The sequence below is a fragment of the Diceros bicornis genome, chromosome 13 (assembly GCF_020826845.1).
Source record: "Diceros bicornis minor isolate mBicDic1 chromosome 13, mDicBic1.mat.cur, whole genome shotgun sequence".
Lineage (NCBI taxonomy): Eukaryota > Metazoa > Chordata > Mammalia > Perissodactyla > Rhinocerotidae > Diceros > Diceros bicornis.
The window spans coordinates 21,904,432-21,930,702 of NC_080752.1; the positions used below are offsets into that span (position 1 = coordinate 21,904,432).

The following is a 26,271-nucleotide window of genomic DNA, read 5'->3' on the forward strand; positions in this document are numbered from 1 at the left end:
CAGTCACATCCAAGGGTCCTCATGTCCCCCGCCACCCCCCATACCCCAGGCCAGGTCCAGGCCAAGGTGTCTGCAGGGAGAGGAAAGGAACCAGCCCTCATGCCAATTCATTGGGACAGATTGTCTTGCTCCCAGGGGCACGGGAGGACCCTATTCCTTCCCTTTGCTTAGCCCCACCTTGAGGGGAGAGCCCCAGCTCCTGCACTCTGAGCCCACTTATGGAGGAAACATGTAAGATGTGCCAGGCTCACCTCCCTGTGCTGACCAGGGTGCCTGCAGCCACATTTTACCCTGACTGCTCTGCTCCAGGCCAAAGGGACTCCACAGATTTTGAGCCCCTCTCTCATTTTCAGATGGGGAAACCAGGGTCCCGAGAAGGACAGAGAGGACTGGGTCATGCAGTGGCCGGCCAGAAGGACCTGAGTCTCAGGCCACTGCAAAGTCTGCCCTCTCTACCACCTGCTTTAGCCTCCTCCAGTACAGCCCAGGCCCAGGTGGGCCACAGCGCCTGGCAGGCTGTCCTGAGGCAGGGGCTGCTCTCTGCCCACAGTGATGCCAGCAGGCGGGTGTCTCCACTCCTCCTGTGGGGGGGGAGCAGGTGTGCAGAGCCAGTGGCGGTCAGGACTCCTGCCCATGTCGCCAGACCAACAGCTTCCTCTGTGACAGCGTCAGAGTGGACCCAGGGCATCCTGTGGGGTGTCGAGCACCTGTGTGTCACTGTGCTTGTGTCTGGGTCATTGCAAGTGTGTCTGAGAAGATGTGTGTGTGTGAGTATATGTGTAACATAGAAGGTGAATATCATGGCACACGTAACACAGTCTGGCAGTGTGTGCACCCAGTCTGCACAACCATGGTGTAGGGTGTGAGGTTGACCGCAGGCCCTATCTCTTTGCTCCTTTAAATGGCTTAAGTTAAGGTCAGCGGCAGACTGCCCTCAGAAACACCTTCTCCTCTCCTGAAAGGTGGCGTGGACTGCAGCCAGCGCACGCCTGGCCAAAGGCAAGGCGTGTCCCAGCAGATCAGCCCTTCCTGTGTCTGACCTGGAGCCAAGAACAGACACATTCCTGTAGGCTCTGGCCACTCTTACAGGGGTGTCTGAGGAAGCCCTCGCTGACCGATCACTAACCTCTGACCCAGGTTAACCCTTCCTAGTGGAACAGTGCTGCAGATCAGACCCTTGCACCAGACACGCTGTCTCGGACATGACTGCTATATCCATCTGGCCCTCATGCTGCAGGCCTGTGTGTCTGTGTTTTGCGCACAGGTCTTGCTGGTGTCTTGGGTCTTGGCTGTGCTGTAAGTTGGCACACATACTCTCTGTGTGTTTGTGGTGAAAATGTCAGCATCTGTGTGTGCACCTGTTTGTGTGTGCAGCTTTGGGAGCTGCTGTGCATGCACTTGGGAGTGTATGTGTGTGAGCACACATGTGGGTTGCTGTCTGTGCTCTGTGGGCACATTTGTGTGCACATGGGTATGCTTCCTCACAGCTCAGTGTCAGCTGTACCCACACCTAGGGGGCCCATGTGATCTGTCCCTGCATGCCTTCCCATGTCAGGGGGTCTGGGCCTGCCCTCCCACCCCTCAGTCCCCATGGCTGAGCCAGGAAGACTCTGCACCTGTGCTCTCAGGGACACACTGCTTTCCTCTGCATCTCTCTCTCCTTTCGACCTCACCTCTGCGTCTCTCTTCCTGGGGTTACACCACATCTGGTGCTCAATAAATGATTGATGGATTAAGGAATGGATGAAAAGGGGGCTCTAAGGCGTGCAGTCTGGAGGGGGATAGGCAGGCCCTCCAGGATGGGAGGGAGGGTTCCGGCAGGAGCGCCAGTTGCCGACAGGGTCAGGCAGCGCCAGAATGCTGGGCTAGGGGCAGCAGGGTCTGTGGACCACCCCCGCGCTCCCTGGGGACGTCTCGGGTCACTGTCTGCAGCCGGGCGCGCCGCCCTGTGGTTATTTATGACCCCTCCCCTCCCCCTCCTGGCAGCAGCGGCTCGGCCCAGCGCCGAGGGCCCTGAGCAGGGGGACCGCGAGCAGCGACAGCGCCGCCGAGGCCGGGCGAACAGGGGCGGGGCCTCCGCAGGCGCAGGAAGGGCTACGCCCGCGGTGCCCAGGCCTGAGCGCCAGGCAAGGAGTGGATTCTAGCGCCAAAATTCTGTCCCTCTGGCCTCTGACTCTAGTCTGAAAAGTGCAGAGAGACGTGTGGGCCCGGGCGCCAGACCAGGACACAGGTGGACAGGTGAGAGGAAGTGAGCAGATCCTCGTGGGAGGGGTATGATGCCCAGGGGTGAGGCCATCTGGTCCCCATGGGAAAGCGGCTCTGTCTGCGTGGGCAGAGGGGTCTATTTCCCGTGAAGAGAGGGAAACAGGTGTGGCTGAATTGCCCTGCTCTGCCAAGGCCCTGGACAGCCCCTGGAAGGGGGTCTCCTGGGAGTCAGGGAGTGGCCCTTCGAGGAGAGGGGGTCCTACAGGGAGCTACAGGGAGCTTTGGACCCAGTCACACTCTTTTCAGGAAGGAGCCCTGGTCCTCCAGAGAGGGGTGGGGCCAGACAGTGGCATGGAAATCCTTGCCAGCTGGATCCTTCCCCTGAAAGCCAGAGTTGGGGCCCCCCCATGCCCCTCCTTAACCGCTATGGGCCTGTGAGTGAGGAAAGAGTCCAGGGGTGAGTGATGGGTGGTCCTGCAGAAGGAAAGGAAGAGCCCTCCACAGGCTGAGGTTAGATGAGAGGCCTGGCTTGTGGACCACGTAGTACCTTCTTGGATCTGGAGATGTGCTTCCTTGGCCTCCCTCCCCAAACCACACCTGAGGGGCAGGGGTTCGGAGACCTGAGGCTCAGCGGATAGGTGCCCCCACATATGAGAAGGGTGGGGCGGACAGGAATCTCTTTCGGCAGCAGGGTCAGGGGTGGTGCCCAGACAGTGGGCACAACATGGGCCCATCCCACTTGGCCTCCAGCTGCGCCCTGACAGCCTCTGCACACGATGCCACGATGGCGATTAACACAACAGCCCCTCAGTGGGCCTTGGCCCTCAGGCAGAGACAGCCTCCTGCGTCCATCAGACGTGGAAGCACCGTACAGCCTCAGCTATCACACCTGGGGTCAGGCTCATGCCGGTGTCCAGGCTGCAGAGGGGGCAATGGGGCTGAGGGTGGCGAAGTAAGAAAGGGTAACTCACACCCACACTCCCACCTGGCCCCTTAAACCCCAACAGATAGATGTGCCTCACGGAGGGAAAGCAGAGTGGTCGCCAGCTGTCAGCCACGTGCCCAGCTGGTGCTGGCATCTGGAAGGAGGTGGGTGGTGGTGGAGTGTTCCCTCACTCCCAGCCCCTCCCTGGCAGAAGTTGCAAGCCCTCCTCTGATCCAGCTCCACCCCTGGTCAGGGAGGTGCCCACAAGGATGCCCTGCCAGGTGCATCTCCGAGGAGCAGGGATGGGGAGTCTGGGCGCTGGGTTGGCATCTGAGGCTACTTTCTAGCTTGTCCAAAATGACACACCAGAGAAAGACAAGCTTGTTTCACCAGCTAGCACCAAAGCTACAGGGTTTCTCGGTTTCTTTTCCTAATTCCACCCCCCAGAAGGCTGACATGCTGACATGTAGGGGACAAGCTGCCCTCATTCCAGCGCTGGGCCGAGGCTGACCTCTCCCCCAAGGCACAGAGGTGGACACGGATGTAGCAGGTTTCCCTTCCCCACACTTGCTCGCAGTAGTGAGCAGAAGTGTTCTCAAGTGCACAACCCCACATGCAGCTGCCCTGCTCCTCCCTCACCCGGATTCACCCAGATTGGGTCTAGCCCACCTTCTTGCCCTGTATCCCGGCTCAGACACTGTCTGTCCTGGAGTCAGACCGCTTGGCTGTGAAGCACCTGTGTGACATCGGGAGAGTTACCTGACCTCTCTGTGGCTCACCTTCTCCATCTATAAAATGAGGATAGTAAAAAAAATCACAGCGGGATGATCAAATGAACTAAGGTGTGTAAAGCACACAGTAAGGCGGCCATAAATGACAGAATTGTTATCGTTGTTATCCACAGAACATGAACCCACCCCCCAACACATGTGCTGAGGCCACATACCACAAACGCACAGCCTCACACCCTGCGGATGCAGAGACCACCCACACCCTCCCCGACACTGATGCCCACCACCCACTCAGAGCCGCCGGCTCACACACACACCCGCCGGAGCAAGCGGCCGATCCGATCCCGGATCCGTCCTCCGCACGGAGCCCTCTCCTGGTCCTGGGCCCGCCCCCGCCCACGTGGAGGCCGGGACCCCAGCTGGGCTCGGTGACTCCCTCGACAATGGCGGGTCTCGCTAGCATCCGCACCCCCCACCCCGTCTCCGTCTCCGTTCCTCCTATCCTCGCCCACTGGGGAACAGGGCAGAGGGTGCAGCCCTGTCCCCCGTGAGCCCAGTCGGCCGTCACGCACCCCCTGCTGGAGCCCGCGCCTGCCCGCCCGCCGCGCTGGGGCCGTTTAAATGGGCCAAGTTGTGGCGGCGGCGGCGGGGGCGGCGGGGGCGGGAGTCTCCCAAGTCCCCGCCGGGCGGGCGCGCGCCAGTTACGCGGGTGCGCGGCCGGGACCGCGGGGCGGGGCGGGCTTGGGACCCCCGGGCGGGGCGGGGCGCCGGGCCGGAGACTCCACGACTCCTCACTGCCCGGCTCGGGACCGGCGAGCCGGGCGCGGGGCCGCGGGCGCAGGTGGCCCGGCGCCCCGTGGACCCCCGGGGCCCTGGAGCTGCGGCGCTTGGCAGGTCGATCGGGGATCGATAGCAGCTCCGGCAGCACCATGTCTCGGGCAGCCGAGGCCCCGCCAGCCGGCCAGGCAGCTGTCCGAGGTGGCCAGGCGGGCGGCGCGGCGGCGGCGGCTGCGGGGCGCAGTAGCGGGTAGGGCTGGCGCGCGGCCAGGCGTCTCCCCGGCCCCCCGCCCTCTAGACCCAGCTCCAGCCGGGGCCGGAACAAGTTGCGCCGGCGGCGAAGAGCCAGGCTGCAGGACCACTTGGCCCGCCATGCCGGCGGTCAAGAAGGAGCTCCCGGGTCGCGAAGACCTGGCCCTGGCTCTAGCTACCTTCCACCCGACGCTAGCCGCGCTGCCACTGCCACCGCTGCCCGGCTATCTGACGCCACTGCCCGCCGCGGCCGCCCTGCCCCCGGCCGCCTCGCTACCCGCCGCGACCGCCGGCTATGAGGCACTGTTGGTTCCGCCACTCCGCGCCCCGCGCGCCTACCTGAGCCTGCACGAGGCCGCCCCGCACCTCCACCTGCCCCGGGACCCTCTGGCCCTCGAGCGCTTCTCGGCCACTGCGGCCGCGGCACCGGATTTCCAGCCGCTGCTGGACAACGGCGAGCCGTGCATCGAGGTGGAGTGCGGCGCCAATCGCGCGCTGCTCTACGTGCGCAGACTCTGCCAGGGCAGCAAGGGTCCTTCCATCCGCCACCGCGGCGAGTGGCTCACGCCCAACGAGTTCCAGTTCGTCAGCGGCCGCGAGACGGCCAAGGACTGGAAGCGCAGCATCCGCCACAAAGGTGCGGCCGAGATGGGGGCACGGGCTGCTACCGTCCTTCCCCTCCGCTCCCCGAGGACCCGTGGGTCCGGACCCCCCTCGTTCTGACATCTGGGAGACTCCATCTCCGCCCAGAGAGGGCGCTGCGACTCCGGGGCTGCTGCAGGGAAACTCCCCCGCCCCCCCGCAGCACGGTAGCCGTGGTGGACCTGGGCAGAGCGCCCTCGACTTCCACCGTTCCCCTAGCTCGGGCCGCGGTGCCCTGGACTCCCGGCCGCGCACGAGCCGGCCGCTCCTTCCGTTCGGAAGGTCTTTGCGGGATTCTTGGGCCTTGAGGCTGAGGGGAAGTTTACGGGAACTCGGGAGAGCAGGCGAGAGGCCAGCTGGGTGGGACACTCCCCTCCCCGGGCGCGAAGCCACCGGTACTGGCGGGAGTCGAGGGGCATACGGGCGGCCGGAGTGCGGGTGCGCGCTGCTGGAGGGAAGAGGAAGGCGTAGGGGTGGCGCAAGCAGGTGGGGGCCGCGGGAGCGCGCGTCAGGGCGGGGGCGCGCGCGGAGCCGGAGCGGCGGCGGGGCTGGGAGCGGCGTGCTTGGGCTCCGGCAGGAGTCTGGCTGCACTGGTGAGACCTGCGGGTGCCTGAGCCGGCAAGCGGGGGAGGCGTGGTGAGCGCCAGGCGTGGGGGTGGGGGCAGTCAGAAAGTTAGGGACGCAGTCGCGCTTGACTTTGGGGTTCGCGGCTCCGCGGTGGCTGCCCTCTTCCCGCTGCGGGATCAGGCGCAGTCCCGGGTCCCGACGGCGCCGATCACCTGCGCCCGGGCTCGACCTTTCTGGGCCCTGCTCCGGGTTCCCGCGGACCGGCCTGGAGAGGGTGGAGCGCGGGAGGAGGGGCGCAGGGGGCGGGGAGGAGGCCGCCCGTCGTCGGGGGAGGGCGCTCGTCCGGATCTTGAGTTTCTGAGCTCTGCAGATCCCCGCGGCGTGCGCGAGGGTGGGGTGGGCGGCAGGGCCGGGTGGCGGGCTCGGAAGTTGGACGAGGTGGATGTTCATACACCTGGCAGGAGGGGGGACCGGCCTTGCAGCTGACTGCACCCCGGAAGCGTGCTCGGCCCCGCTCCCTCACCGGTCCCGCCTCGGCTCTCCTCGCAGGGAAAAGTCTGAAGACGCTTATGTCCAAGGGGATTCTGCAGGTGCACCCTCCGATCTGCGACTGTCCGGGCTGTCGAATATCCTCCCCGGTGGTGAGATGTTCTAGAAAATTGGGGCTTCGGGGTCTCCCTTCTCCCCTGCGCAGCTTGTGCCTGTGTCTTATAGGATCGAGAGTCCTAAGCTCAACCCTGCCATTGTACAGGTGGGAGTCTGCAAGGGGGAAATTTGGAGACTTTGCTTTGGGTGGGAATCCGGGGCACCGGGAGCCCCTCTCCTTTGGAGGCAGGGCCAGGTTTTGCCAATCCTGGAGCTTCCCCCCTGGGAGCCCTGCAGCTGCTTCTCCTGAAGTCGTGGGAACAGCCCAGGTGTGAAGGTCTCCTTCCTGGACAGTGTCATCCAACTGGGGTCTGAGGACTCTGCCCTATCACAGGTCTGGGGGTCAGCATGTCATCTGGCTCAACTTGGGAGAGGGGCCAGTCCTAGGGTACTGCTTGTTCCGGGGTGTGACAGTGTTGGCTGGCGTTCTGGGATGGTCCCAGGCTCGGATCACAGCGATGTGTGTCTGTGGGGTGCCAAGGCTGGAGCCCTGCAGAGCAAAGCCCCAGATGTCCAGGAGTGTCCAGACACAGCACAGTCAGGGGCAGGATCTGTGCAGGGCAGGCCTTTGGTGTCAAGAGAACTGGAGTTGGAGGCTGGTGTGGGGCTCCCAGCCCAGTATAGACATCTGTTCATCCCTTCACTGGCCTAGGGGAGCAGAAGAGATCAGGTGCTGAGCCAACCCTGAAGCACTGCCTTCTCCTTCGCATGTCTGCCAGGCAGGATGGTTGGAGGATTGATCTGAAAAGGAAATTGCGTCTTGAGAGGAGCCAATTTTGAGCCCCTGGGGGAGAGCCAATTAGGGCTGTGGCTCCTGGTGGTGGTTGGGACGGCACTGCTATTCCTGGCACCACTCAGCAGCCCCCTCTGGCAGGAAGGGGTGGGAGAGGCAGAGGAAAAGTGGCTTGAGAGGTTCTGGGCACCTGTCTTGGCTTCTTTACTCTGGACTGGCGACAGGGTGGGGGAGGGGGCCCTGGGTTCCTCTGGGCCCTGGGGAAGCCACAGACACATCTGTGAAGACAGACAGGAGATTGGGCAGGAGAAGGGGATACAGCCACACCTCACCCGTGTGCCCACCCCACACGCCGTCCGACACGAGCTCATCGCAGGCACAGACACGCCTGTGCACAAGAGCTCCCAGACAGTGTGTATGTGTGCACAAGCAGCTGTCTCCTGCCCACTGCCCCCACACCTGCCTGGGGCAGGAGGCCCAGCTCCCTCTCTGCTTCTGCCCTCTCTCAGGCAGCTGGTGCCAGAGAGGCATCCTCTGGGCACCCTCCAGGCTGGCCTGGGGTTTCTGTTCTGGGGGGAGGAGCCCTGCCTCTCCTAACCCTCCCCTTCCGGAGGCCATCCACAGGAGGCGGGGGCAGGCAGCCTGAGCCCAGCATCCATCCCCCCTAGGACATTGCTTGGATCGAGGGCTCAGACAGGGATGGGGCTACAGCCCAGGGCTGCTTACCTGTCTGGGGCTCCCAAGTCCCTGCCCTGCATGAGGGATGGTTCAGACCTGGGCCTGCCCCTCCTGAGCCTGGTCCCTCCCAGGTCTGTCCCTTGGGAAGGAGCCCCACGGACCCCCTTGTCTTTCCAGCCCCCACCCGCCACAGCCAGGCCCACAAGTATGTGCACACTTCACGGTCACAGATACGCCAGGGGCAGCATGCGGGTGTGCACATGGCACAGGGGTCATGCAGCCAAGCAAGCTGGCCTCCACACACCACCTGCACCATTCAAGGAGCCAGCTTGGCTCGGGGCAGAGGCTCGGCACCCAGCCCCCAAATCTGTGTGCTGCTGAGCAGGGCTGAGCGGCCAAGGGGTGCATAGGAGGCCTGTATGGTCCCTGTCCTTGGCTAGGGTCAGGGCTGTCCATCCTGCTCCCTCTTCCTCAGCCCCCCTCCCACAGGAGCATCCCTAGGAGCCACCCCAGGCCACGTAGCTGGACTGGCCTCATCCCAAGCAGCCTCATTTCCTTCTCCTCTTCCCCAGCCCACTGAGAGAGATGCATTTCATTTTCTTTTTAAGAGAATAATTGAATTAAAGCAGAAAGGCACCAGAGAAGGTCCCAATGCTTGGGCTATAGCAGGCTAGAGAAGGGCAGAGCTGAGCGGGACTGCCCAGCAGAGCACACTCCAGACAGGCCAGGGACTGCTGAAAACATTTCCCCCGGAGCCCACTGGCTGGCACAAAGAGGCATGGAGACCAGAGAGGCCGTCACAGCTGCAGCCTCGCCCACGCTCTGCTGTTGCTGGTATAGCACAGGGCCAAGGCCAGGGTCTTAGAAGGGACCACAGAGCCAGCCCACTCATCTGCAGGCCTACCCTCAGACTCCACTGCCCCACCCCACTCCACCCTGCCCCAGTGCCACCCCGTCCCTCCCACTGAGTGCGTGTTGCAGAGAGGAAATGGAGGGTGGCCTGGATGCGTCCATGAGGGCAGGTATGGGGGCCTGCGGTTCCTGGAGTCTGTGGGGAAGGGTTTTGGCTCCCAGACCCGGTGGGGAGAAGACCAGGGCTCCCCAGCCCCATCGGGGGCACTGCCCAATTTTGGGGCTGGGGTGGCCTGTGTGTCTGGAGGTGACAGTGGTCTGAGTCTGAAAGAACCTTTGTTCTGGAAGACAGGACTGTGGTGGCTGCACAGCTGCGCTTGGGGTCCAGGGTGACGTGGTCCGGGGAGGTGGTGAGACCCTCCTTGACAACTTCCTCCTCAAGCTCACGGGTGTGGTAGGGGCATGTTGTCCTGACAACAGGAGGAGAGGGGTCCACGGAGGCCCCGTTGACTGAAGAGATGAGAGAAAATTAGATAATTCCAAGGCCCCTGCTACCTCCTTGAGCCAGTAACCTGTTATTAAATAAGCAAAAGCCTCATGCCCACCAGGAAATAATCAACAACTTTTTAGTCTTCTCCTGGGTGGAGGGACCTAGAGACACAGAGGGGACCTTGCCTGTGCACATGAGTGCTGAGTGTGTGCCCACTGGTGTGTGTGCACGAGCTCTGAACACATACCAGCTCTATGTGCAGGGCCCTGTGCGTCTGTGCACAGGACACACCTTCCTGCTCTGTTCTCCCAGCTCTCGGCACCCGTGGCCGCACACCGGTGAGCCCTGCCTCGTCACACACTCCACACACTCACACACACTTGCACACACTCCACACGCTCACACCATGGACGCAGGGGAGGGAGAAGGCCTTGTGGGAAAACTACATCCCTCAGTTCCTGACCCAGAGGGCAGGCCTACCAAGGCCCATGGGACAGGACCTGGGCTGATCAGGGCCCCTCACCAGGTGACCTGTGAACCCCAGGCCTGCAGTGTGCAAGGGGTCAGCAGGCTCGGGCTCAGGCCCCTGCCTTCAGACTACCCCTGAGCTGGGCTCCGCACGGCACTAACAGACCCAGTTCACACAGCCTGAGAGGATGGTCAGGCAGACACACGCACACAGAGGCTGGGAAAGCCAGGGTCTGCCTCCAGGTGGGCGTCCCCACACTCAGGCCGAGTGCCTGTGGAGGGGGACGGGGCTGGAATGTGGCGTGGGGAAGGCAGTGCCCTTGTCTGGCCCATACCCACCTCAGCCCCATCCAGGGTGGGGTGAAGCAAGGAAGGCAGTCTGTGAAGGGGCCCCTGACCAACACCTCGTCTCCCTGCCTCTGGCCAGCTGTGGCTCCTGCTGACCCTGGGGCCTATCTTGGAGGCTGGAGGCCCCTCCGGGACAGCGAACGGGGAGCGATGGCCGGTGACTGTACCTGTTTTATCTTAGGGGCCGCTCCAAGGGCTTCTGTCACCTGGGCCTTGCTGGGGAGTTGGGACTGGGGTCAAGCACCCAGGAGGTTGAGGGGCCGGGCTCAGCCTAACCGTCCTCTCCTCCCACCTGCCCAGAACCGGGGTCGGCTAGCAGACAAGAGGACAGTTGCCCCACCCCCCGTGCGGGTCCTAAAGAAGGAGCTGACCCCTAGCTTCTCAGCCAGTGATGGTGACAGCGGCGGGAGTGGCCCGGCCTGTGGGCAGCGGCCGGGCTTGAAGCAGGAGGATGACCCACATGTCCGTATCATGAAGAGGAGGTACTTCCACCGAGGATCAGGGGGCAAGGTGGAGACCATGATGGGGGTCTCCAGGCAGCTTAAGGCAAGGCCGTTGCGGGGGTGGTGTCTCGGGACACTGACAGCTGAAACAAACTGGACTTCTGGGGACAGTCCAGGCCCTTCCACGTTGCAGGACCAGAGTGAGAACCCACCTTGCCCCCACTTGGGGACCGAGGGCCAAGCCAGGACCAGATCACCATTGTTGGGGAGCAGGCACCACCAGTGGCCCTGCCATGACCAGAGTGGGCCGGGGAGGGGTCGACGTGGCTCCCTGTGGGGCAGGTGCTGAGGAGGGACAGAGCTGCCAGGGGTGAGGAAGGAAGGGGCTAGGCCCAGGGGCTCCAGGAAAAGGGCAGTCAGGGAGCCCCAGGAGGGAGGGCCTGGTCCCACCACAGCCCGGCAGGGAGAGAGAGGCTGGGCAGACCCATGAGGGAGCAGCCTCCCGGACACTTGCTTATTCTTGTTGGCCGGCGGCAGCTCTCCTGGCTCCTCGCTGTCCCTTCCAGGCTTAGGGCCCCCTTCCTGACCTCCCACCCTCTCCCCTCCTAGCAGAGGTGCCTCCCTCTGTACACTCAAGTCTTTGTCCATTCATCCGTCCATCTGTTCATCCATCTGTCTGGCTGTCCATTCAGCACATATTATGCATCCCGAGAATTTCTAGGCCTTCTCTCTTCCCACTTAGTCTTTTAACATGTCCTAATATCTCCTATTCTAAGATAACTCCCCCGGACCCCCGAGACCCCCACTTCCCAGCCCCCACACCCACACTTGCTGAGGTGAAGCAGGACACCGGCTTCCCACTGCCCTCACTCAGCCCCCGGGCCCTTTCGGGGACTCTGCTGTGGGTGAGGATGTGGGCACAGAGCAGAGCTGTTTCCTTCCTTGGCCTCTCAGCCTGGCATCCCTGCTACCTCTGTTGTGTGGTAGTTACTCTCGGGAGGCAGCTTGGCAGCACCTGGGACGCAGAAGCCTGCACCCACCTCGGCTGACACCTGACCCTTGGTGCTGGTGGCTGCCATAGGCCTTGCTCCCTGACCTGGTTCCGGAGCAGCTCTAGTGACTGGGAATTCGCATTCATTGGCATGAGTGACCTGCAGAGGAAGCTGCAGCCCCCACCCCCAGCACAACGTGGGGACGCCTCTGGGTCCACTGCAACCGGCCTCAGTTCTGTCCTTCCTGGCTTCTCTGTCTAGTGAGGCCAGGAGCTGGCTCCCGCCTGTAGGCCTGTCCTAGTGGCAGCCGCTGGCCAGTTGGGCTGGTACCAGATGGCGCTGGAGGCAGGTCTGAGCCAGCCTAGCTCCCTCAGGGCTGGTGCTCTGGGGCAGATGAGGGGTATGCCACAGACACGCCCTGCTGTCCAGGTGCAGGGTCCTAGAGGCCACACTGACCCTCTGCTTCTCTCCTTTCAGAGTCCACACCCACTGGGACGTGAACATCTCCTTCCGAGAGACGTCCTGCAGGTAGGGCCGGCCTGGGCCAGACTTCTCCCCACACACCGTGCGAGCAAGGTGGGCCTTGTTGCTCCATTTCTGCTGGATCTGCTTCTGAATCTCTCCAGCCTCCCTCCTCTCTCCCCTCCTTAGTCTGTGTCTGTCTGTCGACTGCCCAGGCCTTGCAGTAGCACAAATGTGGGTTCTGGGCAGCCCAACCCTGGAGCCAGAGCACCCCCCACACATGGGACTGGCCATTTGAACCCATCTGCCTAAAGCTGAGGCCGTGACTTCCTCCCCCTACCCTCCCAGAGACCCACCAGGAGGTGAGAGTGGTGATGTGTGAGTGGGGTCTTGAAGGATACATAGAAGTTCGCTAGGGAAAAGGGACGTTTGCAAAGACGTGGAGGAATGAGTGACGTGGATGTGGAAGGGGAGGAGGAAGGGAGGCTGACAGGTCTGGCTCAGTTGGGTGCTAAAGGGCCTTGGATGCTAGGCCTGTTGGACATTATCCTCCAGGCAGTGGGGAGCCACCAGAAGTTCTGGAGCAGGGGAGTGACCAGGTTTTGTTTTGAAAAGGTCCTCTGGAGGCCCCACCCAGCAGGTTGGGGGTTTGCTCCAGTTGACGGTGATTCCACCTGTGGGAACAGAATGGAGGACGAGGGGGCCGCGAATCCAAGATGCAGAAAGGAGATAAAAGTGAAGGGACCTGAAGAGGAGGTTGGGGGCCTTGGGGAGACCCGAGCTCCAGGTTCCACAGGGGCAGGGGATGGTCAGTCCGTGGGTGGAGCCCAGGCTGTGGTTTCTGGTCATGGGGTCAAGTCTTACCCCCTGGCTTCTGAGGAGGGCACAGGAAAGGTCCAGCGGAGCAGGCAGGGGCGTCCAGTGCAGGCCTGGCTTCCTGCGGCCAGAGCTGAGAGGCCAGCCTGGCTCTGTGCCAGATGTGTTATTATTTACGTCTCTGAGAATGTCTGGGTCCTGGAGCCAAATTACAATGAAAACATCTTTAAACTTATTTCCACCTCGTTTTGAAGCCGCCCGCTCAACTGATCATTTTTATGAACCGTCATGAACATTGATGACATTTTATGAGCCTTTTACCTGGGAAGCTACAGGATAAATTTGCTGGCGAGGCCTCTAGGGAAACCCAAGGCTGCTCCTCCACTCCAGGAGTGACTCCTCCTGCAGCCCCCGCCTCGCTGCGCCTGGCATGGGAAGTGGAGAGGGTCCCGGGGGTGAGAGGCCAGGTCCGAGTGCTGTGGGCTCCTTCGGTCCCACACGGGCCCTAGAGGCACTGGGATGACTTTCTGGATTTTACCAGAGGGGAGACTGCGGCCCATCTGCCCTGCCTGCTGAGCAGACCCCGGCGTCTGGCCAGGGAGGGCTGCGGGGGCACAGAGCCCAGCCGCCTCATGCTGCCCCCACCCTGGCTCTATCTTTGTCTCTTCCTGGCTCCTTTTGGCCCCATCCATCTGTCCTTCTGTCTCTAGTCTCCTGTTTGTCTTTCAGGCTCTGTCCATCTATCTGTCTGCTGTTTCCATCCCTTCTGTCTCTGTCTCTCCATCTGTCTGTCCACTAGTACCTGTCTGTGACATCATCTCTCACTCTCCATCCATGGGTCCATCCTCATCTGTCATTCTCTATTTGTCTGTCTGCTGACTCCATCTCTTGGGCTTCATCTGTCTGTCCGTCCATCTGTCCATCATCCGTCTGTCCGTTCGTCCCCGTCCCTCTGTCTCTCTGACTCTGCAGTGAACTGCCTGCCTGCTTGGAGCTCCCCCTTCAGCCCTCGTGTACCTGGGGCAGCAGGCAGGAGACGTAGTCCCTGCCCTCCTGAGGCCCCTGAGCTAGGGGGAGATGGGCAAGGACTGGACAGTATGACAGTCTCTGAGGGAGCCTGAAGGAGGCCAGGGGCCCTAAAGGGGAGTTGGAGTCTGAGGGCCCCGGCCCCGGCGTTCCAGGCCCTTCTCCCCCTGGCCTCCCAGCACACCCCACTCTGTGCGGCCCTTTCCCTGCCTGCTCCCCTCTCCTTCATCGCCGGCTCTCCCCTCACCTCCTCTTCTGCAGCCTCACCCCACGGTGCGGCTGAGAGCTGCCAAGACCCTCGTGGGCTCATCCCTTGTGCGTAGCAGGGCAGAGAGGGTGTTTTCACGGCTGCGAGAACTTCATGCTAGGACAGGGGCACGGGGTTCACGCCTTTTCAGCCTGGTGTGTGCAAAGTTTCTTTCAGTTCTTTACATAAAGCTTGGCATAATTTGTTCAGTGAGTGACCAGGTGACCGGGACCAGTTCTGCAGGGCCGGGCCAGGCTGTCTTGGGGCCTGTGGAGTGAACCCCCAAGGCAGAGAGCTGGGGTGTGGTGGGCATGCAGCGACCCGATTCCCCCGGGCGTCACCTCCACGGCTGCAGCACCGCCTGAGGGCCCAAGGGCCCGAGGGCCCGAGTGACCAACCAGGGAGTGGCAGAGCTGACGGCTGTGGTGGGGATGGGGACAGCAAGGTCTCTGTGGGCACCGGGCTGAGGGTCACAGGGAGCAGATGGATAGCGCCTGTCCTCGCCGGTCCATCTCCACCTCCTGAGTCCTGGTGACACCAGAGGGGGGGTCCCCTCAAGGGAGGCTCCGTGGCACAGGGGCGGCCCTGCCTCCAGACCCCTGGCCCCTCCCTGGTGCTGAGGACAGCAGTTCTGTCTTGGGCAGCTCCGCACTGATGAGGATGATGGAGGGGATGAGAACTGCTGCCAATTAATCCCATCAAGTACTTACTGCCACCCCACCTGCCCTCCTGTTTGCTTGGGGGTGCCTTTCCTCCTCTGGGGATGGGGGAGGGAACCCGCATCTGGGTCTCTCAGAAGGCTCTAGAGCCCAGCCCTGGAGTCTTTGGTGCTGAAACTGATCTGCTTAGGGGCCAGCCCTGGATTAGCCTGCTCCAGCCGCCCAGGCCAGGGGGGCTGGGGGCTATTTAATGAGGTTCAGTGTCGGTTCCCGGGTCACTCCATGGAGGCCCCCTTGCAGCAGCCCAGCCGAGAGGCTGCTGCTTTACAGGTGGGCCAGGGAGCTGGGGAGGAAGGGTGGGGTGCCTGGCTCCCTCCCTGCTCCTCTTCTGTCCTGTCCTGACTTCCTGTCCCTCCGGGCTGGTCTGCAAGGTGGCAGGTGTCCCTTCTCTGTGCCAACTAAGGGAGAGGCTCTCAGAACCCCAAGAGCAAAGGGGTGGAGGTCTGTTTGTACCCAGTCGCCCTGGAGCCTTCTCCTCCCCCTTTTCTCCGGGGTTCTGTGACTGAGCAGGAAGAGAAATGAGGGAACAAAAGAGTTAAGTCCATGTTTATTCCAGGCCCATGTGTGCCTCGGAGCCTTGGGGAGAGCACAGTGTCACGAGTACACCAGGGGAGCAGGCCCCATCCACGGTGCCACGTATGCCCACATGGGTGTCCCTGCATGTGAGTGTGTGTGCGCCCGCGTGGGTATCCCTGTGAGTGTGCCCATGTGGGTGTCACTGCGCGTGAGAGTGCGTGTGCATGTGTGGGTGTCCCTGCACGAGTGTGCCTGTGTGGGTGTCCCTGCATGAATGTGCGTGTGCCCGCGTGTGTGTCCCTGCACGTGTTTGCTTGTGCCTGTGAGGGTGTGCCTGCACGTGTGTGCCCACATGGGTGTCCCTGCATGTGAGTGTGCTTGTGCCCGTGTGGGTGTTCCTGCACGAGTGTGCCCGTGTGGGTGTCCCTGCGCGTGAGTGTGCGTGTGCCTGTGTGGGTGTCCTGTATGTGAGTGTGCCTGTGTGGGTGTCCCCACGTGAGTGTGCGTGTGTCCGCATGGGTGTCCCTGCATGTGTGCTTGTGCCCATGTGGGTGTCCCTGCGCGTGGGTGTGCGTGTGCCTGTGTGGGTGTCCCTACGTGAGTGTGCGTGTGCTTGCGTGGGTGTCCCTGCGTGATTGTGGGTGTCCCTGCGCATGAGTGTGCGTGTGCCCACGTGGGTGTCCCTGCATGTGAGTGTGCTGTGCCTATGTGGGTGTCCCTGCACGTGAGTGTGCCCATGTGGGTGTCCCTGCGCGAGTCTGCCCGTATGGGTGTGCCTGCATGTGAGTGTGTGTGTGCCTGTGTGGGTGTCCCTGTGTGAGTGTGCCCACGTGTGTGTCCCTGCGTGTGCGTGTGTGTGTGCCCGCGTGGGTGTCCCTGTGCGTGATTGTGCCCATGTGGGTGTCCCGGCGTGTGAGTGTGCGTATGCCTGTGTGGGTGTCCCTCCATGTGAGTGTGCGTGTGACTGCGTGGGTGTCCTTGCGTGAGTGTGCGTGTGCCCACGTGGGTGTCCCTGGGTGTGTGCATCTCTTTGTGTGGGACTTTGAACCTTGGTTTCTTTCTTTGAAGAAACTGGGGGTTCATGGGTGGTTGCAAGTTTTACTTGAAATAGCACATGTAACGTTCTTACTGAGGCAGCTGGCTGGCGCAGTACTAAGTGCAGGGTACGTGTGACAGTGTGTGTCCTCTCTGGGCGCTTGTCCCCCGGGAGCAGTCCCTCCACCCTGGTGGGTGCCTGGCTGCCCCCTGAGACGGGGAGCAGGGACACGGTTAGTGGTCGCGCTGGAGAGAGCGTGGCAAGACTGAGCTGGGCCCTGGATCCACCCAGACCCTCCCTGGAGCAGCCTGGGGTCTGAGTGCGAGGCCCACGTGCCAGAAGACATTTGGAAAGCAGAAGTGTGCACGAGGCATTGCCACACTTAGATGCTGTCCCCTGGTGCCCTGCACACCAACAGCTCAAGCTTGGTCAGGCGCTTGCTATGCCCAGGGCTGGATGCGCGGCCTCACGAGGTCTCACCTCCCCTGTCTTGCTTTGCTGCAGCCAGGACAGCGACCTTTCCACCCTCATATCCAGCGTGCATCGCAGCCGCCACCTCGTTATGCCCGAGCATCAGAGCCGCTGTGAATTCCCGAGAGGTGGCGTGGAGATCGGCCTGGGAGCTGCAGGTGAGGAGCCCGGGGAAGTCAGAGGGTGGGGGGTTAGGGGGCAAGGACAGGGCTGCCAGGGCCGTGGCAGTTCCGCCTGAGGACAGTCCACCCCGAGACCCTCCTGATGTCTCCGCTCAGCCGCTCTGGATGCCTCCACCCCCAGCAGCTTTGGCCGGCGGCCAGCAGAGGAGGCGGGAGGTGGCAAGGCCGGCTGTCCCCCAGGGCTCCATGTGATGGTAATTGTGTTAATCCCGGCCAGTCAGGCAGACAGGAGGCAGAGGCGGTGGCTCCACCGTGGCTGCTGCTGGTGGGGGCTTGGAGAGGCCAAGGCCACTACCACCCCCTCCTCACAGGCGCAGACGAATGCAGGACGGTTGGGGATGTGCAGGCCTCACAGAGGCTCAGAAGTGCACACCCAGGGCTCACTTGAGGGCAGGGACGTGCTCTGCGTGCACGGGCGTGCCCGCCGACCCCACGGAACAAGGCGTTATGGGAGGGAAGGGGTCCATCCCCTAAGAGAGGGCATGGGAGCCTGGACCTCCACGGGATTGGGGCAGGAGGGTGCCAGCCCAGGAGCTACTGGGGCCACTGTGGAGGGGAGGAGCAGCTCCTGGGGCCAGCAGGAGCCCAGAAGGAGGCGGCAGCTGGGGGACTCAGGCCCTCCCTGGAGGACTTGGCCATGAGGCACCATTACAGAAAGTGGGGCACAGCTGAGCTTCGGCTGAAGGGGCAGGGAGTGAAAGGAGCTGGTGGGGTCCCTCCTGTCCTGTGGACCCTGGGCAGCTCTCAGGAATGTCCAGTCTACCATCCTGGGCCCCCGAGCGCTGGCATTAGTGCCTCCAGGCGTGCCTGTGCCTGGGAAGGCCTTCGTGGGGTGGGGGTGGGGGGGCTGCTGCTGGAGCTGTTTCGGAGGCAGCAGAGCAGGCGGCTGATAAAATCTAATTGCCCCATCGATCTGCGGAGCCGCGGGAGCCCCGCGGTGATTGAGATATTCTGAGCCAGCAGGCCCTGCCCCTGCTGCCTGCACACGCAGAGGGCTCCTCCTGTACACGGGCGCAAGTGTGCATGTGTGAAAGCAGATGTGTGTGCCCTGCTCCCAGCCAGAGGCTGTGGCCTCGGGGCCTCCATGTGGCCAGGGACCCACTCGCACCCCGTGTCTGGTTGTCCTCACCCTCACTGCGCTGAGAAGCACTTCAGGGGTCAAGCCTGCGTGGCATGAGTGTCACGTGTGTGCTGTGTCCAGGTTTTGTCAGCATCCCCCGTCGGTCCTGGGCAGGAGGGGAGGACGGGGGGCGCTCCTCGTGGGTCTGCGCAGGCATCTGGTGACTGTGTACTTCTGGCTGCTCCGGGTGTGGCTGTGAGTGATTGCGGCCTCATCAGGGACTGGTGACCCCAGACCCCGTGGCAGGTCCTCCCTGCAGCCACGGGCTGGGTCCCCCCACAGGTACCGTTCCAGGGGAGAGGGAGCTCCCCAGCCAGAAAATGGGAAACAGATCACAGGGCAGCGAGAGCCTTGGGTCACCTGCTAAATCCTGAGGGGCGTGCGGGTCAGGGCATGGGCAGCAGGCATGGATGCAGCCCAGACCCACCTCCAGGCCTGGCACAGCTGGACATCACGGCCCTCCTGCCGTTGGGCCCTGATGCCCCAACGCTGTTGGGGCCGGAAGACTTGGGCCTCCTCAGCGGCCTTGTGCTGGTTGTGCCCCTCCACCTGTCCGGCCAGGTCTCCAGGCAATGGGGACCTCGCCCCTCTTGGGGCAGGGCCTGGAGCTGGCCGCTGGGCTGCTGGGCCCAGGCCAGTGGCAGTGAGGTGGCCGAGATCAATAAGTTATTAGCACCATTCTGTCAGCTGTAAAGTGGAGATTGATCGGCTGCTTGCTGCTGCCGCACTTCCCCAGCCTGATATAAATGACCGATTAAGGGAATAAGGAAAAGGAATTAGGCTGTGGAGCTGACAGCAGGCCTTCTAGGGAGCCGCCCTCGCCGAGGTGTCACAGCGGGCCCGGGTCACAGAGGGGGCGTCCCCTCACTCCACCTACCCAGCTGGCCTCATGAGGGTGGAGTGGGAGCCAGAAGCAACGGTCCAGCCTGGAGGCCAGCCCTGTGGCAGGCCCAGGAGATAAGGACAACCGCTGAGCTGTACAGCAGGGACCCCCAGGCTTGGGGCTCAAGAGGGAGCCTGGCGTTGGGCAGCCAGGGACTGGGATGGAGGGAGGCTGGCTCGGGTAGATGGATGAGTGTGGTTTGGATGTGGGACCCGAGAGGATGTGGGGAGAGGGGTGGGGTGGGGCCTGGGCCTCCCACTGCTGTGGCAGGCTGTATGTGGGGCTGTAAACAGTGGGTGAGGCTGCTCAGGGGTGCCCTCAGGAGCCCAGAGCCCGCTGGGCAGGTGGGCAGGTGGGCAGGTGTGTGAGGCAAGGCCGAGGAGCTGGCTTGGGCCTCCTGGGGGCAGCGAGGGGTGTGGCCTGAGTGGAGAGGCCCAGGAGAGGTGGATGTGGCAGGTGCACCTGACCTCAGGGACCTGCAGCCTGGGGACTTCCCTGAGCAGGAAGAGGTTGGGGTGCCCTGGCATGGGACCCTGCACTGCTGGTCCTCACCCTGTCCTGGGAAGAGAAGGTGAGTTCCAGTCAAGTCAAGAGCCTTTCGTTCATCTCCCCCAGGATGCTGAGGAGGCTCCTTAACTGAGCTGGGAGGGCAGTGGGGCACCTGTGGGGCCCTGAGTTGCTGCCTGAGGCTGCTACCATGAATCTGCCATCACATCTACACACACACATAACCCGGAGCCCTGGATCAGGACTGTCCCATGGCCTCGCCCTGTCCCAAATCTGGCATGATGTCCTCTGGCTGAAGGCCTGGGACCTGGGGCTGGGCAAGGCCTTGACCTGGCCAGGACCCACAGGCACCGCCAAGCAATGTGGGTGTGGTTCTGGGCTGAGCCAGGGCTGGGCAGGGCCTGAGGCCGGTGTTGGGGTGGGCCTGGGCCGGGTACCCCCAGCCTCCATCCCCTCCAGGCCCTGAGACACAGGGTGGGGCTCACTCTGCCCTCCCCCAGGTGACTTGCTGGGCAAGAGGCTGGGCTGCGCCCCCCACATCAGCAGTGACTGCCCTCTGGAGAAGAAGGCCCGAAGCAAGTCCCCCCAAGGTGGGAGCCCGACCCCGGGTGGGAAGACAGGTTACGGGAGGAGGGCGGGGCACAGTTTAGGGCAGGGTCAGCCCCAGCAGCAGGTTCTAAGAGTGGAGGCCCTGTCTCTCCTGCTCAGCAATATCTGGAGGAGAAGCCCCCTCACCATGTGCTCCCCCAACACAGAGACTCTGCTGCTGCCGGAACTAGGGCCCAGCATGGCCCCTGAGGACCACTACCGCCGGCTCGTGTCCGCCCTGAGTGAGGCCGGCACCTTTGAGGACCCCCAGCGTCTCTACCACCTGGGCCTCCCCAGCCATGGTATGTCCCCCCACCCTCCGCATGATCCCCTCACCAGGTGTCCACCCACATCTGCTGGGCTCTCCCTGTCCCTGGAGGCCTCTGCTCCCCCTGGAAAGAGGCCCTGGGGTCTCTGGCTGCTGACACCAAGGGCAGATTAGAGGCGGGTCCACCGGCCCCTGGGCCCCCGCAGGCCTCTTGTGGGTGGCAATGAGGCACGACTCTCTTCCTCTTCCTGCCGGAGCAATAGGTCCCCTGCAGCCCCACCCCCACCATCTCCCACACACTGCCCCTCTGGCCCCAGGTGCAGGCAGGGTCATTTCATAGGTAGGAAAATGGAGCTGAGTGAGCCCAAGTGAGAATGGGAGGTGGGGTCACACCAGGCCCACCTGCCCCTCTCCCAGACACGCAGGTTCTCGTGGACCCCTGGTCTGTGCACAAGGTCCGTACGCCAGAGTCCTTCCCGCTCCACCTGCAGCCAGGGCACCAATCTGTATGACTGTGTGTGATTGTGCTGCACGCCTCTTGCGGAGAGGGCCTGGGTCACTGGGTGGGAGGGGCCTCCAGGAGGGCAGCAGTCAGCTCCAGAACGTGCCCACTAGGGAACGTCCACTCGTGAACGTCCAGAAGGCGGGATGGGCAGAGTGGGTATTTGGCCATCAAACCCTCAGGGGAAGCCCTACCCGGCTCCCCACCCTCTGGACGGCTCCGTCCATCTGTCCATCCCACCTCTCACGGACACTTGGGGCACACTCTGGGTAGCTGCACCCTGGCCTCCTTGCAGACCCCAGCCCACGGTGCAAGGGGAGCTTGGCCTTTCTGGCTGGAGGCTGAGTGAGGGGGCGCTGGGAAACGGGCAGGATTTCCTCTGCTTACACCAGGCGCTGTCCCCCAGGGCAGTCAGGCACGGAGAGCCTGAATAATTCACCAAATGTTAATAATTTAAAAATCTTCCTTTTAATTGCTTTCCTTGCCCTGCCTGGGGCGGCTCGCTGGCCTGCGCGGGGGAGGGGGCACCGGCCGCCGGGGAGCCACGGGAGCCGGGCTGTCAATCAGGCCCCGCGCCGCCGCCCCCGCTGCGGAGCCGACTGTAAATAGCCGCGGCCGCCGGGCGCGCGGGCGGGGGCGCGGGGCCCCGCTGGGATGGAGGCGGGCGGCCGCGCCGGCTGGGCTCTGCGGGCTGGCACCCGGCCCAGGCAGGACCCACCTCCGCTTTTCGGGTAATTAATTTATAAACAGGCCGCCACGCGGAGCCTGCACAAGTTGGGGGGCTGCGGGGGGACTCGGAGGCCCGGCCTTGGGGCAGGATGGAGGGGCAGGGGTGGGGAGCAACGGGGAGCAGAGTGCCTTAGACCCATTGAGTGCACCACATGCTGCCTAGGAGGGGGTCACTTGGGCAGCGTCAGGCCAGGGCTCAACACCCACTCCATCACCTGGACCCTGGTCACACTGCCTCCAGGAACAGGCCTGCACCCCACTCTTCGGTCTTAACACAACCCTCTCCCCTCAAGGCTCCCGCAGCCTGCCATCCCGTGCCCCCTGGAACTCCTGTCAGTGTCGACACTCATGCCCCACCAGAGTCCCCTACCTGCCGGCTTTCCCCTCCCTCCCACCACATCTTGGTTTCTAACATCCCGGTATCCTTTTCAAATGCTTACCTGGTCCCCCACCCCCACCCCCAGCATCCTCCAGCATGCCTGCCTGCTGCCCGGTAATGATTTGTTTCCCCTGCCCTTGGCTGTCTGCTCATCTTTGTCCTGGCGACCAACCAGCAGGGTCAGTGTGAGGATGTGTGCTCCTTGGTGTCCTTGGCCAATGTCCTGTGCTTGCCAGGGTGGAGGGAGTGAGAGCCCAGGAGGAGCCTGGCCTCTGGGTCACTGCTGTTGCCCGCTACCTCCAGATCTTCTGAGGGTCCGGCAGGAGGTGGCAGCAGCAGCTGTGAGGAGCACTAGTGGCCTGGAAGTCCACCTGCCCTCATCCACAGCAGGTCAGCGTCGGAAGCAGGCCCTGGCTCAGCACCGAGAGGGTACCACCCCCGCTGGCACCCCATCCTTCTCAGAGAGGTACTGGGGTGCCTGCATTTCAGAGGCCCCCATATTCCCTGTGCTCGTTACTGGGGTACAGAGCTGGGGTGGGCAGACCCGTCACCTCGTTTCTCACCTCCACACCTTGTCAGCCACCCTCACTCCTGCACACTCCCCACCCAGTCGCAGCCACGCGGCCGTGTGGGTACAGCACTGGAGTGTGCCGGGCACTGTGCCCGACCCGGGTCCGTGGCCTGCGGTGCAGGAGGGTCCTGATGCCCGCTGAGCTGGGCGCCCCAGGAGAACATTACTGGGGCAGAGTGTGTGGGGTGACCAGCCCTCTTGGGGGGTGTTAAGGGCGACTCCCATATCCGTTGAGCAACTGTGGGACCCGCTGGATCCAGGTGCCTGAGACAGCTGAGGGCTTTGCTCCCCCACCAGGTAGGTGAGGGGGCTTGAGGCAGGTTGGGGGCGACCATGGAGAGGGAGGTAAAGAGGGGGCAGAAGAGGGAGCAGCCCCAGGCTGCAAAACCCGGAAGTCGGAGGAGAGCTGGGGGCGGGACGGGGGGAGCCTCCCGCAGTACCAATTCAGATGCCGGAGCCGTTGGCGACACAGACGGGGCCTCCCGGGCTTGTCGGAGCCGGAGACCCGGAGGAGGGGCGGGGCTGGTCGACCTGCAGAGGCCGAGGGGTGAGCCAGCTGGGGGGCCGGCAGGGCTGCGGCGCTCTCAGCCTCCTGCGGGCCCCCCCGCCCCGGCCTGCGGCTAATTGCAGCCCGCCCCCCGGCGCGCGGGGGTCCGCGGGGCGCGGGCGGGAGGGGGCCTGGCGCCGGGCGGTAATCACCGCTGTCGTCTCCGCCGCCCGCCGGGTCAGCGCCTCCGCCGAGATTAATTGGCGCCGCCGGGGTGGGGCGGGGAGAGAGGGGGGGGGCGACCCGGAGCCGTGACTGCGGCGCATCGACCGCCCGCGGGGCAGCAATTAGCGGCGGCGGGGTGGGGGCGGGGCGTTAGGGGAACGGGGCCGCCGCTCACCGCGCTGCCGTCCGCCCGCAGGGAGCTGTCGCAGCCGCCTCCCCTGCTGTCACCCCAGAATGCCCCGCACATCGCCTTGGGCCCCCACCTCAGGCCCCCCTTTTTGGGGGTGCCCTCAGCTCTATGCCAGACCCCAGGTGAGGAGCAGGCGAGTGCCCAAGCCCTTAGTGTCCTGGGGGGCCATTCGTGGGGGGCCATCTGGGTTTGCCAGTGACCGACCCTGCATCCACAAGAGCTCCCCAGGGACCCATCCTGTCCCTATTGAAGCCAAGGAGAAGCCAGGGTGGGCTTAGGCAGCCCTGGACCACTCGGCCACCTGGCCTCGTGGTCTGTCCCCTTCTCACCAGGTTACGGCTTCCTGCCCCCTGCCCAGGCGGAAATGCTCGCTCGGCAGCAGGAGCTCCTGCGCAAGCAGAACCTGGCCCGGTAGGTGCCGTGGGGACAGTGGGGCAGAGGTGGCACTGTCAGCTGGTTGACTCTGTGGCCTGCTCTCCCCCGGCCAGGCTGGAGATGTCGGCAGAGCTGCTGCGTCAGAAGGAGCTGGAGAGTGCTCACCGGCCGCAGCTGCTGGCGCCCGAAGCCTCACTGCGCCCACCCGAAGGCACCGAGGAGCTGCAGCGGCGCGGGGCCATGCTGGTGCTGAGACACAGCTCTGCGCCGCTGCTGACTCTTCCCCCCCAGGGACCCCCAGGCCCCAGCCCCCCTACCCCACCTCGGGAACTGGCCCGCCGGGCGCCTCGAAAGGGGGGCCCCAGCCTTCCCTCAGCCCGGCCCAGTGAATCCAAGGAGACCACTGGGACTGGGCTTTGGGCACCAGATGGCTCTGAAGATGAGCCCCCCAAGGACTCAGACGGAGAAGACCCTGAGATGGTGGCTGCTGGGGGCCGGGGACCCACCCCAGGCCAAGCCCCAACTGGAGGGGCCAGCGCCGAGGGCAAGGGGCTTCTCTCAGGGTCCATGCTGCCCCCTCCACTGCCCCTGGGCTTACCCTACGCCATCAGCCCCTACCTCCACACAGGTGAGCACCCCCTTCCATGCTTCAGATTCCTCCATGGCATGAAAGGAGACCAAGGCCCCATCCCCCACCCCAGGTCTCAGGGAGGGCACCCATGGGAAGAAGAACCCCTTTGTCATCAATCCAACATCTCTGAACAATTAGGGCAAGCAAAGGTCAGCAGACAGGGGGAGCGTAGCAAAGAGCTTGCCAGAGTCCTAGTAATACCCCCTGTCCTCCAGGCACCGTGGGGGGCCTCCTCATGGATGGGGAGGAGGCCGCAGCCCTGGAGGATGTCAGCAAGTGGACAGTGGAGGACGTCTGCAGCTTTGTGGGGGGCCTGTCTGGCTGTGGAGAATACGCACCGGTGAGAACACTTCTCAGCCCCCATTCCCCAGGGCCTCTCCCCACCCCAGATTTCTCTCCTCGAAAACGGTGTAGGGAGGGGGTACACTAGTGCATACTCCCCCACCTCGGGTACTCCAGTGCTTCTGCGTTCAACACTGGATGTGCCCAGCACAACAAAGATTTTTCTTTCATTTCAGTTTTCCCTGTAAGCTGTACCAACAGCCCCTCTTGGCTCAGTTCTCTGCAAAGCCTTGAGTCAGCCCTGGACACCCAGCCTTTGCTGGACTGGAGGGATCCAGCAGGGTGGGCAGGCACTGTTCCTGGCACTCAGGCCCATATCGCCCCCCCATCCAGGTCTTTAGAGAACAGGGGATCGACGGGGAGACCTTGCCCCTGCTGACCGAGGAGCATCTCCTGACCACCATGGGGCTGAAGCTAGGGCCTGCTCTCAAGATCCGGGCCCAGGTGAGCACTAGCTGGGGGTGGTCTCCAGACAATGGAAGGGGCAGCACCAAGGCTCCTGCAGCCTGGCAGGCCCCCACCCAGTCTTGTCTCTCCACAGGTGGCTAAGCGCCTGGGCCGCGTCTTCTACATGGCCAGCTTCCCAGTGGCTTTGCCGCTGCAGCCACCCACACTGCGGGCCCCGGAGCAGGAGCTCACCCCAGGGGAGCAGACCCTGTCCCCAGCAATGGTCCCCTCTCCTTATGGGGGCGGGCATTCCCCTGCGGGCCGAGCCTCCCCCAAGCAAGAGAACGGAACCATGGCTCTGCTCCCAGGGCCTACAGACCCCTCCCAGCCTCTGTGCTGAGTAGAGTGAGGGGTGGATACTCAGATCCCCTGGCTCTTCAGTGCCAGGCACTCCAGCTGCAAAGGCCCCTCCCTCCACAGCTTATTTTCTTTTTGGTTTTGGATGCAAAAACACAAAGAATTTTTACAAGGAAAACTTGAGCCTTAAGAGGAAAGGAACGAGTTTCCAAAGACTTTCTGGGGGTGACTGTAGAGCGCAGTGCAAACGGCCTGGGGACCCGAACCTGGGCAGCTGCAGACAGACCAAAGACAAAAGAGGCAGCAGAGGCACGTCACGCCATGTGGGCTGGGCCGGGCCCGCTGGCTCCTGCTGAGACCAGGACTGCTCCGCGAAGTTTTCCGCATCCTGACATCAGGCAGGAGATCACCAGCTTCCCTCATGGGGTTGACAACAGTATCTCAGCCGCCACTGTGGGGTGCAGTGTAGGCAAACTCCACGGCGCTGGTGTCCAACCCCACAGCTGC

The 26,271-nt window shown here is 63.4% G+C and overlaps 1 protein-coding gene across 1 annotated transcript; it reads left to right on the forward strand.

The window, feature by feature from the left end:
• Positions 1–4,682: 4,682 nt before the first annotated feature.
• Positions 4,683–26,211, forward strand: SAMD11 (sterile alpha motif domain containing 11). Its single transcript, XM_058552547.1, has 14 exons — positions 4,683–5,527; positions 6,649–6,740; positions 10,614–10,795; positions 12,226–12,276; positions 17,075–17,199; positions 20,234–20,323; positions 20,489–20,623; positions 22,503–22,665; positions 23,679–23,794; positions 24,005–24,083; positions 24,161–24,675; positions 24,894–25,018; positions 25,354–25,464; positions 25,562–26,211. The coding sequence occupies exons 1-14, from the start codon at positions 5,011–5,013 to the stop codon at positions 25,805–25,807; spliced, it is 2,547 nt and encodes an 848-aa protein (XP_058408530.1). The 5' UTR covers positions 4,683–5,010; the 3' UTR covers positions 25,808–26,211.
• The last annotated feature ends 60 nt before the right edge of the window (positions 26,212–26,271 follow it).